The sequence below is a fragment of the Brugia malayi genome, assembly GCF_000002995.4.
Source record: "Brugia malayi strain FR3 genome assembly, contig: Bm_v4_Chr2_contig_001, whole genome shotgun sequence".
In the NCBI taxonomy this organism is placed as follows: domain Eukaryota; kingdom Metazoa; phylum Nematoda; class Chromadorea; order Rhabditida; family Onchocercidae; genus Brugia; species Brugia malayi.
The window spans coordinates 7,351,769-7,365,170 of NW_025062476.1; the positions used below are offsets into that span (position 1 = coordinate 7,351,769).

The following is a 13,402-nucleotide window of genomic DNA, read 5'->3' on the forward strand; positions in this document are numbered from 1 at the left end:
GTTAGAAAAAAATTTTTTTTCAAAACAAAATTTTTAAAAACTCGAAGTAATTTTGCGAACCTCCAAATAACTTACAAAATATATCGCATAAAACTGTATTGATCCATAATACTAAAATTTGTTTTAATTGATTATGTAAGCAATCATTATTGCAGCACTCATCTTCCCATTGCAGTTGAGTTTATCTCTTGCCCAGACATTTTTATCTGATAACAAAGGGTATTTACACAGGTTATGTTAAAAATTACTCCTTTGTTCCAAATCAAATGTGCTTGCAATGTCGAAATATTAAAGGTCTTCTAAGCTAATAGTCATCCACCGGGAAACTACAGTACTAAACCCATCTCTTACTATATAGAGAGCAAAGATCATCTGATAGCTCCTTACTCAATAATCATACTTTTGTTGCAAATCAATGCCCACTGTATAAACATTTAAATCCTTTGTCTCAATCAGTTTTTCCTTACCAGTAAGCTACAGTTCAACTGCTCTCCCTCACCACAATTCAGTTCATTTCCCCATCAATTTATTCATTTATACATTTTCTTCATCAAATTTGTAGATACTCTACGAAATTATCAGTATTGCTGCTTTAGATTAATACCTATCATCGGCTAAACCAACTACAAAATAACAAATAAGGAAGACTACAAGTTAAATTCAGACTGGACCCCAAATTACACGACAAAATGAACACAAAATTTCACGGAAAAAGACGAAAAAGTTTTTGGTTATTGCTGGATCTATTACTGGGTAAACTTTTTTCTATTATTTGGGTCAAAAAAGAAATTGTGGAAAATTTTTAAAAAATAAGAAAAATCATAAATTAGCAGTAAAGTAATATGTCAAAAAAATTTAGTGTTTAGTTGATGAGAACGTAATTATGAAGCATTAATCAAAATTTAGAATAATGCAAAAGCATAAAAAAATATATAGAAACTGGAAATATAAAGTATTTGATATATATGATTCACATAATTGAACATACAATTCACTTTTCCATTCTAAATTATCATTAGCGTTAGATAATTACTTCCTTATATATGTATGTTTATATAAATAATGATGAATTTTAATATAATTTATAAATAGTTCATCAAATATATGCATTTTTAATTTCAAATATTGATTGAAGGTCAATGATCAATTATTTCATTATAAAAATATAAGTTAATTGCAGTGATAATATGAAAAAATCATCGCTTGAATATGAAAATAATTTTTTAAATTGATAATATTATTCTAAGATAAAATAAAAATCCTTTTATTTATTTTCCTATCCTTTTTATTTAATCAGTGGTTTTTTTAAAATATGTAACATTTATTTTATAATTATATAACAAACTAGGCAAACGAAAATTGGTGTACGAATTGAAAGATCATTTAGCTCACTTTTTTTGATCCTCTCTGAATTATTAATTTTGTTGGAAACAAAAAAAAAAAAAAAAAATGAGAAAAAGCGTTGTCTTAGTTCAAATTCATTTCTGTTTCAAAAATGATTTATGTTTTCGTTTTAAGTTGACCAATGGATTAAACTGACTGAATGCTTCATTTTTATTTGTGTAATCTAAGAAAATTTCAATATACAAATTAGCTTGTATTACATCATTTGCTCAGGATATTACAACACTTGTTAAGCATACTCATATATTTTAGAATTTAAACTAAAAAACAAAAGTTAATGTGCTCAGCTAATTGCTTAAATTAGTATTGTATTTTTCTATAATTACTCAGTTGTTAGCATTTTTGTTATACCATCATTTTTTCATTTCATTTATAAGATATTAGTCTAGTAAGGAAGCAAAGCAAAACAAAGCTCATATTCTTTCAAAAAATGCAGCTCATTTTCGCTTTCTAATTTTTTAAAACATCACCTTCTCAAAATTATTTTATTCTCTATTATGTCTATTTTTAAGTCACATAAATTAATTACATAAAAAAAAAAAAACAAAAAAATAAAAAAAGCAATAAATTGATTTTTACTATCTGGCGACAAAAAAGAAATATGTTGTGACAAAAGAGGAAGCAGAAATGATATATATACGAGATATACTAGTAATTATATATTTTGTAACAAAGCAAACACAAAAAAAGTAAATACAAAAAGAAAAAATACAGAAAAAAATATATGAATGGTAAAAAACTATCACCGAAAATCATTATTCTTCGTTACGGTCTTTTTAATTATTATATTAAGTTATATTAATTTGACATTTAAAATTTCAATTATATTAATTTCACATAAAATAATCTATGTGGGAATAATTTATTCCGCATAATTAACATTTATATCACTTTATTGAACTGAATATAACACCGAAAAATTTTTCATTCCAGTTTATCATTCTTTAAACCTGCTTTTCATTTATAAAATTTTGACTTGCAGCATCACTAAAGAAATAATAATAATAATTGGATGAAATATAGGTAATCGAAGAACTGAAATATTATGGAAACTGGTTAACAATTACATGTGATCTGTAATCACTTCGTAAGTTTCAAAAAAAAAAAGCTGCAAGATTTGTAATTTTTTCTCTTTCTCTTCTTTTCTATTCAGTGAATAAGCTTGAAAATTATTATTTTTTGCATAAAATTTAATCCTTCAAAAACTTGTTTTTTTTTTTAATTAATTTTTTTTAAATGGAAGAATAAAATTCATATTAAATTGAAATTAGCATTATTAATATTGTTTGCGAGCTTCTCAGTATTGTTTACTATTTCGTAAAAATTTTACTATGTTTCATATAATTAGTCATTTACGTCATCATTTATGAAATTATCATCAACATAATCCATAAATAGATTATTTTAGTATTTATTATTTACAATAGTTTGCAAGTTAGAAATTAAATTTCTTTGGAAATAATTTTTCTGGGATTAAATTTAACGTACTTGTAAATATTAGGATAATAATTATTTTGTAATCTTTTAGAGAGCACTTACTGACTGTTGTTTTAATTTTAAATCATATACTGAATTAAATTGTATGCTAACATGTATACAATCTGAATTAAATTGTGTGCTAATTTGAAAATTCATGAAATTAAACTTTTGTGAAACTGGAAGCTTACAAATTTGAAGACATAAGAATGTTAAAATATTTATGCAAAATCTTTGATACTTCAGATAATGCAAACATTGGAATAATTTTAATGAGAACTAAATAACAGTCCAATAAGGGTGATATCTCACAAGTTTATCAGCTTAAGTTAACATTATTTGTGAAAGAAAGTGTAAATTTTGCATATTCTTTGGATAAATAATTGCTAGCGCTGTTTTTACTTAATAATTATCACAAATGCTAGTACCATTATTATTGTTGATGTAAGCATTTCTTATTTGTTTATTGCCTCAGTAAATGATTATGCAAACAATTAACAATATGATAAGAAATATTTAATGATTAATTGGAACGATTCTTGAATTGTGCAAATTACTAAACTCATAATATTTCTATTGATCATTAAGCATATAACATTTAGTCTTAACAAACAAATAGTTTATAGGACCGCAAATTTTTTTTTTCAAAATTTATAGTTCTATAGTTAATGAAACTTATGAATACCAACTTTTCATCTGTTAATTTCAAATGCTTAATGAGTAAAAATTGACAATGATAATAATGTTATGTAATTGAATTAATAAAAGCTTATTTTAAGTTCTGAACCGCAAATGTAGGTTTCAAATATGACACAATCATTTTGATACAAAATTAAAGAGGGAAAACAGATGGACCGATCTACCATAAAAGATGCAATCATTCGCAGATACCGGCAACCGCAGATGACTCCGGGTGACTCTGAAAGCAGTATATTATGTCCACAGCGCTCCCTTATCACTGATAGCCTAGAGGAGTCGCTCAGAACCGCACAGCAATTGAAATTTGGTATCTGAACATGTGGGATTGATGGAATTCCATCCTGGATCTGGAAGGTCTAGCACTCCATGCTAATTCCAGGCGCTTATTGTGAAGTGCTGAAACAAAGCTACCGACCTCCTAGATGCGGTCATCACCGCCTTGCACAAGGAAGCACAGTCATCGAGGTGTCACTTTGTACCTTGCAGTTGATAAAGTTTTTGCGATGGGCTTTTCGAACCGCTCTTGCGGTATTTTGATTTTTGTTCTCAGACAACCACAAGTGTAGTAAACGGAACAGTCAAAGAATTCTATGTGACATTTGTTAATCTCACCAAAGCATCAGTCACCTCAGCAAAACGGTTTATGGCAAACTTTATAAAATATTTCTTCAGGTCATATTTAAGGTGAAAGTGTATTTCCACCTACAAATTTTCATCCAAATGTAATCAAATTTATTTTCAATACATTCATATACAGAATAACAAGTATGATATACAAGACAACAGCGCCTGTTGCTAATATTTATGAAAATAACGAAACAGTAATCCATTCTGTTTAAAGTTAGACATTCTCATCCTTTTGTTTTGTGGTTTTAACTGCATAGTAGCTAGCATTTCCGTTACTTTCTGCAACTCCTCGTAACAGTACTAGTCTCAAAATCATTCCAATTCCATTGCTTTAAAATTTGTCGCGATGTAATTGTTGATGATTTATAATAGACAACGTTATCAGTGATATTTTTAGATCGAATTATGGTTTTAAAAAGTAACTGTCTTACCTTATTCTCCATTTCGCTGATGCTGATCAAAATTAACTTACCAATTCAATCTTTTTGATTTTGTCTCGCTGTACAATAATTTTGCTCACGGACAAAGTTTAGACTCAAACGTTTAATGACCTTTTCTTCAGTATCTTTTTTATATGGTTGATATCTCTTACGCCAATTATCACGTAAAACACCCACCACTGGTGATTATGAAAATCAGTTGACCGGTTGGGATATCTTGCGTAATTTGCATTCTTCCTTTTTGTTATTGATATTATTAGATTTGTCTGATTGAAATTGTAACTGCTAAGTTCGCTCCACTATTAATCATTTTATCAGAATAAAAGTTCAATTATCCGAATTTGAGAAACCGAGAAGAACCGAGGCGATAGAAACAACCCTCTTCAACCTTCGCTGCTGCTATCAGGAAAGAAATTAACGGTGGCGCTTAACTGTCACACAATTTTATTGATTACTTTCATATGCAATAAAAGCTTTACTGTTCCCAACAACATTTAAATATCTTCGAATTGACATCGTGATTTGCGCAAAATATTTCACTGCAAAATATGTCATTCTATCATCAGCCAAAAAATGAAAATATAGAAATAATTGATGATAGTAGCTGATAAATGAACCAATCATGTAGCAAAATTCTCATAAAACATCATAAACAAAGCAAAAAATGAATCATTTAAATAAAAAATCAGTGGGAAAAAAAACAAACAAAATAAAACCAAAGATTTGCAAAATGGAAAATTGCAAGAAATGAATGAAAATAGATTTAACTAAAAATGCATACATCCTTACCAAATTTCTACTGCTAATAATTTTCCATATTGTTTCCAATTGTAAAACAAGTAATAGGAAATTTTTTTTCCTCAAACAAAACTGCTATCTTAAAGAGATTTATAAAAATGATGATTGGATAAAAATCCAAATAATAATAGCAACTGCACTGCTAAAAAGTAAAAGTGAAATCTAGAAATATTAAATGCTGAAACAATTGTTAAAATACTAAGATGTGAAAGAAAACTTATCAGTACGCACTTCAATTTATGTAAATTAAAAAAAAAAAAGAAAACTGAAATTGCAGTTGTTTCTTACGAATTTCTTACGAATGAAGCTCATAACTTAGTGTAACTATGTAGTATAAAAACGCTATGAAGATTTTCCACTTGCAAAATGCTTTTATCTGCTTTTCAGCTTCAAATCATTTACAAAAAGGTGCTATAAATGCCAGAATTGGACAAGCTATCCATTTCTAGCATTCAATAATGATGTTTTCATCATTATTAAACGATGTTTTGAAACTAAAAAATGAAATATATACAGGCTAATCATATGGACTAATGAACATTTTCGCAGAAGTTTCTATGAATTGCTTTTCGTTAAAACTATTTCTGACTGCTTGCAAAATACAAATGCTAAACTAGCATAATACTTCGCCGGAAAAAACAAACAAAACATCACAAAGAAACATTGTTAAGATTATGGGACAGATAAAGTGAAACAATTTAATCGGTCCCATTTGCAGCTTTCAAACTGCACTGGAATAAAAAATTTTTATGGGGAAAGGAAAAGTATTTTAAGAACAAGATACAAATAAAACACAAAAAAATTTTTCTCCCACACTTTGACAGAGGTAATGGTAATGATGTCCCAAATAGCTAACTAATACTGCGATTTACCTTCAATGATCTCTAATACCAACTAGTGAAATAAAAAAAAAAAAAATGAACAGTTAAACTGTATGCTCAAGAAAATAAATCAGTTGATTTCTTTCTTATCCAACAAAGACAATAAAAATTTAATTTAGGAATAATGAACTTCAGTATATTCCAAATTCATACTGAAATATATTTCTAAGGATATGAAAATCTAGATCACAAATACTTATTTTGCGTGATTCGAGCTACTGAACGTTGAACAAATTGCAAAATGAATGGAAAATAACAGCACTGAAAAAAAAAAAATGAATACAGATGATGATAAAAATATATATTCATATAACATATATCAAAACAATTGCGAACTGTTTATATTTCACACTACGTATATTTTCCATCACATAGGTTGCTAGAAATAATATCAAGGAACTTTTTTAAGTAGTAAAACCTACTTAACTATATGTTGGTAAATCGGCTAACACTTGATGCAACTAAAAATCTATTCATTCCTCTCGTCATTTGTAGAGCAATTCAGAATAAAATGAGTCTGCTAATACATCAAAGTTTTACAAATTAAAGAAATGTTATGTATATATTACATCGTTAATTGTAAAAAATTATTAGAAGTCAAATCAAAATCATGTAAATTTTAATTATGTAATTGCAAAAGATAAATGCAAGTTCTTTTTTTCAATAAAATCACGGAATAAGCAACAAATATTGGAAAATTTTTTGGTCCTCAACATTCCAACTGAAAATCACCAAATAACGAAAATAACGAACTAACATCGCTGAATTCATCAATCGCTTTCATCAATTGGTTCACGTAACGCACATTGATAACGTTGTTTCTTTCCAGAATTATTCGAGTGTTTGCCACTTCTTTCTACCGGTGATTGCCTACTGCTTGAAGAACTACTGCAGCTTTCACTGGAATGATAAGATTGTTTTTCATCAAGACTATCTTTATCTCTTTCATCCTTCGAGCTAGAAGTATCATGTCGTCGACGTCTAATACGCACTTCGTCTTCACTACTGCTTTCTGTGCTTCTAGATTTTATGTTATTTGTTCTTGGAGAATATGGTCGCTTTTGAGAACTACTTGCAGATTTGCGAACACGGCAAGAGGCGCTTCTTCGGCTTTCAGTGGAATGTTTACGATAGCGTCTTGGTCTACTACGGCTTCTGCTTACTTGACGTTTGGAATGATGAGTTCTGGATCTCTCTTCATGATGTCTTTTATATAATGAATCGTTGGAATGTGATTTCCGTCTAGATAATCTATGAGGCCTAGAAGTAGAACGATGATGACTACGATGTCTGGACTCGTGACTTTCTGAACGGCGCAATTTTGATCCACTTGACTCGACGTGATGCCTCCTGTGTCTGTGAAAATCACCTGAGTAACGATGTCTGTGTTTACCATGGTCAGATTCCAATCTCGAAAAATGTGAACTTCTTGACCAATGCTGTCTGTGGTTGTCGTCAACAGAATTTCTGCGTAATCTGTGCTTGTCAGAATCAGATCTCTCATTGCCATCCCTTAGTAAATGAATTTTCTTTTCACGACTTTCAAGCTTTTTATTCTGATCTCTTGTATCCGGTACTGGTTCAGGAGAATGAGAAGGTGAGTGTATCTCATCTGAATTTCCGTTCAAGATATTTTCAGTTGCATCACCATTTGATGATGTTGTAGAACTATGTGTACTACCTGAATGATGCAGGAATTCATCATTGGAACTAGAACTGCTTCGGCTTTTATCTTCAGATTCTGGAGTATCATGCCGGTATCTTTTCTGCGAACTGTCGTTAATCTCTGATGAATGTCGATGCAATCGTTTGTGGCCTGAACTTTGTTCCACTTTTTCTTTACCTTCATTAGAGCCAAGAATCTTCATTTTTGACTCCTGGACATCAATTTCCATTTTAACAACATCCGTAAATTGTTTCTCTGGCAAAGCTATTTCAGTAGTACTGGAATCTAAAACTGGAGTTTTATTTCTAGCATTGCCATTCGATTCCTCACAGAACGGTGGTGCAATTAATGAAGGATTTTTTTTCGAGGACATGCTATCGGGACTCAGTGCAGGTTCTGCTTTTATATCTTTTGTATCTGGAATGACTTCCCTCAACTTTGACCTACGACCTTTATCCTCCTCCACACTCGAACTATGCTTTTTAAATTGTTCCGGGCCTTCTCCGTCACTATGAGCTAAAATATGATGTTTTTGTTTGCGGTCAGTATCTGAATCTGGAGAATATTGATAAGTACGACGCGAACACCTTTCTTTTTCACGGTGATTTCTTTTCTCGTCACGGTCATGTTTCCGACGTCGATCACCTAATAAGAAACTTTGATTAATATCATTTTAATAAAGAAAAATACTTAATGAAACACTCGAATTTTTTCAAAACCATTATATATTAAAATAGCAAACATATATATAATTTGCTTTTAATAGCCACCTAATTATTTACATTATCATTATTATAAACCCATAACTTTATTAAAGACTTGGATATCTTACTTCCTGAATCGTTTCGACGATGCCAATCACTCCTATGATCATTTCGCCTAGGATGTCTGTCACGCCGTCCTCCATCATCGTACCCGTATGATCGACTAGACCTGTAACCCCTAAGGAAATTGTTTAATCGAGAGGAACAAAATAAGAATAAAGATTTTATATGATGGCCTAGAAAGTTTCCTAGCAAAAATATGAATATAACAGCAAACAATAATGGAGTGATGGCGAATAAAGTTAAAAATTAGTGGAATAAAATCAACAGTAATTAATTCTTCTTAGTAATTAAGCACTGTTTGGTATAGCAGACAATGTTAACTCATTTTAATGCTGGTATCATGAAAAGGAGACAACCTTCGATAGTCAAAATGGTCATCACTGTGACGTTGATGACGATAAGAACGGTCGTAATGATCAGGTGAATCACGTCTGCGGCGCTTTTCACGATCAACAAAGCCACTAGCATTATAAACATCGCGTCGATCACTTGAAGGTTCAACTTCTCTGCTAGAATAGAAATTGCAAGAGATTTAACATCAATCAAAGCAACAGTAAACATGAATAAATTCTGAATTTTAAGTGTCGTTAACAAAGTATTATAAGCTTTTTAAAGAAATATTACAATCCTGAAACAATATGCACTCAAAAAAAAAAAAAAAAAAAGAGAAGACTTACGATTCCTTGATCTTTTCCGTCAAATTCCTTTCTTTATGAGATATGTCTTTAAGTCTCATTTGTACTTTAGCTTCTGATACTTCACTTGAATTACTACCGCTAGATTCATGAACTGAATTAGTTGAACTGTCGTCGCTATCTGAACTATATTCCGAAGAGTTATCGGATGATTCCTCAGATAATGAAGACGAGGAAGATGACGAGGACTCTGCCGTTTTTCGTTTTTTCTCACTTTTTTTCACCTGAAAAAACATTAATTTAGAAATGACAATAGAATTTTCCAAAAAAATAATCATCAAAAACAAACTTATTCCTAAACAGCTACCTTCACAAAAAAGTTCAATCGTTCTTATAACTTTTATAACGAAACATAATAGCACTGAAAAATGCAAAGATCACTCCAATCAATAAAGAAGGAATAGCAAAAGATTATAAGAATAATGCAAGATTTAATCGAAGAAAGATCACACGTGCGAAAAACAACTTAAATCAATATATTATCCTCTAAGAAAAAGTACTTACTTCGTCATCCTTTTTTTTCTTTTCTTTACTACCGTCTTGTTCAATTTCGTCCACTTTCAAGTCAACACTTTTATTTAATCTGAAAGTCAATAAGTTTGTATTTACAATCTACATCCTAACACTTCTAATTCTTTTCTCTTGCGTCTATTTACACAAGTTTCGGTTTCTCTATATTTCTCTATATATATACGGTATGGACAAAACAGGTTTTCCATTAAATAAACTAAAGCATGTGGAATGATGATCTAGCAAACCTAATATCTAAAAACAGAAAAAAAATTTGTGAATAATTTGAAACTAAGAAAAATAGAAAGTAAAAAAATTACTATACAGAATACAATTTTCATCACAAGAACTTATATAAAACTCGAGCTGAAGTTTTTGCAAAAAAAGAAACAGAAGACAAGTTTATGAAAAAAACGAACTTTTCGAAAGATGTCCCATCAATAAAATCGTCTTTAATTCCAAGTGCAGAACGCATCCGGTCACGATTCTCCATAGCAGCCTTTGCACGGACATGCGTATCACGACTGTCCATTTCTGCATCTATGTCCAGTTCTCCGGATGCTACCTGACTTTGAAGAAGTTTTCGATACTCATTCACTTTTTTCTGGATTTCAGCTTCATCGAATCCCTGAAATTTTCGGAAATTTGTAGTCAACTAAATTATCACATTTTTTGTTTTATCACGCTTGCGAAATCAATTCGTAACCTGATGAGAACCAACTACAGAATTCCTAAAGCGACAAATTGGCAATAAAAAATATTTAGAAATGTACATTTGTGGACAATAATATTGACAAAGCTAGGTTCTTTGAAGCAAGTTATTATGTCAAATCATTACTTGTTTTTTTTTTTTGCGACATGCCTTATTGCACAACATATTACTCTCTCGTTGTCTATGCTAAATCGTAACAAGGTTAAAGATAGTTATCAAGCTTCATTACAAAAAAAGAAAAGCTGCTGCATTTTGCAAAACTTTTAAAGCTAATATTTCATTTAAATAAGTCTAAGCTTACTTTATTTTCCATAAGCATTTCGAAATCAGCGCATTTCAATTCGATATGCCGTTTACGGTTATGTTCCAACAGTTCCTTGTTCGGCTGTTTGTTAATTTCAGCCTCAGCTCGTTTAATATCAGCTTCAGAGTTATACACCACTCGTTTCTGAAATGAAATTCTTTTTGAATGTATGAAATTTGATAAGCCTTAAAGTTATTATCACCTTCAAAAAAAAAAAAAAAATGGAGCATTTCTTATCAACTTCTTACTTGCCATCGCCCATCTTACTAAAAATTTATTGAGCAGCAGAAAAACAACTAATATATTTGCAAGCAGATGTAAATAACTAAAGAGAAAAAGTGGAAACATTTTTTCGGATAGACTATAAAAGCTAAAAAGGAAAAAAAAAACAGTGTCAATTCGGGAAATAAAACCTTCGAGAGCAATAAGTTGGCTAAATTAGCTTGCACGTATCCATTTGTGCCCGATCCACGAGCTGTTTGCAATCCAATGCCGTTATACATATTGGGATCTGTAAAAAAAATTTTTTTCTTTAATATGAACCAGAATTAAATGTATTACCAAAATGTAAAATCCAAAAACAATTATAATCTAAACAACACCTATTCTCTTACTTCTTAAATCATATGCAAAAGATTTAATCATCAATATAGTCCATACCAAAAACGGATATGTTGGAAAATTCCGAATGAACCCTACTGTGCAAACAACATTTTTTGTCTTCTAGTTTTATCTGTTCATTACATGGTCTGTAATTAATATATTACTGTAGAATACAAAGTTTAAATGTCTTGACTGTTCTAAAATTTGCAATTTATCAACACTGATCCATCGGCGAAAACGCGCGAATTATTTAAGCAACTCTGACAATTCAACGGTTAGCCATAAAAGTAGAAGCTTTTTACTTAAATGCTTGAATTACAAATACTTGAATTACAAAAATAAACAAAAAGAATAGTTTAAATATCCAATAAAAGAATCTTATATTTAGCATAACAGCCATACACAAGTCAATATTTAAGTGAAGGAACAACAGGAGAAAAGAAACAATATCAAAGAAGATAATATTAAAATATATACAAAAAAAATATCTCTCTCATTTCTACTTTAAAGCGTATAACATTCATTTTACTAATTCTCTCCCAACACCTATATTATGATGCTCAATTACTTCACACATTTCTCTTATCATTCACTCCCTACAGTCGCATCATTGCATTTTTTATTTTTAAATCTCTACTAAAATTACGTGAAGTAACGCAAATAAATGATATCCGTCATCTTCAATGTACTACAATAATTTAGTCCCACATTATTAATTAACGTCTAAAATTAATCGTTGGAAATTTACGTAAAGATTCAAAGCCAACTAAGCAAAGTAAACTATTCAATCATCAGTACAATCACCTACCCCATACTTTTCTCAAATGACAACAAACTTTATTTTACCTCCAAGATATTACGAAACCTAATTTTACATGCAACGATAAACGAAATAACATGGCTCGCTACTTTCAACTTAACATTTATAAGTTTAGCAATAAATTTAAATTAAAATCCAAAAGAAAAAAAGATCACATATAATATGTTATGCTAATATGCGGAATATAATTTTAATTTTAAAAGAAAACAAGTTTTAACTTAACTGTAAATAAACAAGAAAAAGCGAAACTAAATACAAAGTTATTTCACATTTAATATTTACAATTAGTTATTATTACTTGTCACTTATCATTTATTATTACTTATTTATCAATCTAATATCTACAAAGTGTACACCATTTTATTGTATCAAATAAGTGATAATTAGGTGATAATGGAATAAAAATAACAGTATAAACTTATTGTTAATTACTTTATCCTAATCTAATCAAATCATTTTTTCTATCGTTTTTGACCTGAATAAGATCAAAGCATAATAACACAATTATATGTTATCATTTGGTGGCAGAAAGTTGATGCAAGTACTAATTAAATATTTCAAATATTTACATATTGCTAATAATTCAATCAAATAATTCAATTTGGTTTCAATCATTTTTTGAAGATTTTATTCATATTATTATTATTGTTTTATTTGACCAATTTTTCAGATATTTAATATAATTTTACTAATAGATGTTACATCAAAAAAAAAATAATCTCTCATTAGACTGTCATTTTCATTTTCGGCGAAATTTTATACAATGAAAAAAAGGAGTGCAATAAAATGGAAGTTGAAATAACTCAGGAAATTACAGTGATTGTTGAATTTAAAAAAAAAATTTAATTAAAATTAATATTTGATAAATATTGTAATTAAATGATTGAAATTCAAAAATTCGATTCGAATTAAAGTATAAACAAGAATGTGTTATTTTTTT

At 29.5% G+C, this 13,402-nt stretch overlaps 2 protein-coding genes across 3 annotated transcripts; one reads left to right on the forward strand and one right to left on the reverse strand.

Moving 5' to 3' along the window:
- Positions 1-3,729: 3,729 nt before the first annotated feature.
- Bm9157 (Uncharacterized protein) lies at positions 3,730-4,116 on the forward strand (the record flags this gene model as incomplete). Its single annotated transcript, XM_001893736.1, has 2 exons — positions 3,730-3,886; positions 3,959-4,116. The coding sequence occupies 2 exons, from the start codon at positions 3,730-3,732 to the stop codon at positions 4,114-4,116; spliced, it is 315 nt and encodes a 104-aa protein (XP_001893771.1).
- Positions 4,117-7,095: 2,979 nt separating this feature from the next.
- Positions 7,096-11,542, reverse strand: Bma-rsr-2 (Uncharacterized protein; the record flags this gene model as incomplete). 2 transcript variants are annotated; one of them, XM_001895673.1, is made up of 8 exons in its annotated part: positions 7,096-8,636; positions 8,824-8,924; positions 9,175-9,327; positions 9,496-9,737; positions 10,018-10,096; positions 10,443-10,651; positions 11,037-11,183; positions 11,453-11,542. In XM_001895673.1, 8 exons carry the CDS (start codon positions 11,540-11,542, stop codon positions 7,096-7,098), a joined length of 2,562 nt encoding a protein of 853 aa, XP_001895708.1. The 2 variants fall into 2 exon arrangements, with proteins under 2 accessions (XP_001895708.1, XP_042934709.1); XM_043078775.1 differs by having other exon boundaries at positions 8,824-8,933.
- Positions 11,543-13,402: the final 1,860 nt, after the last annotated feature.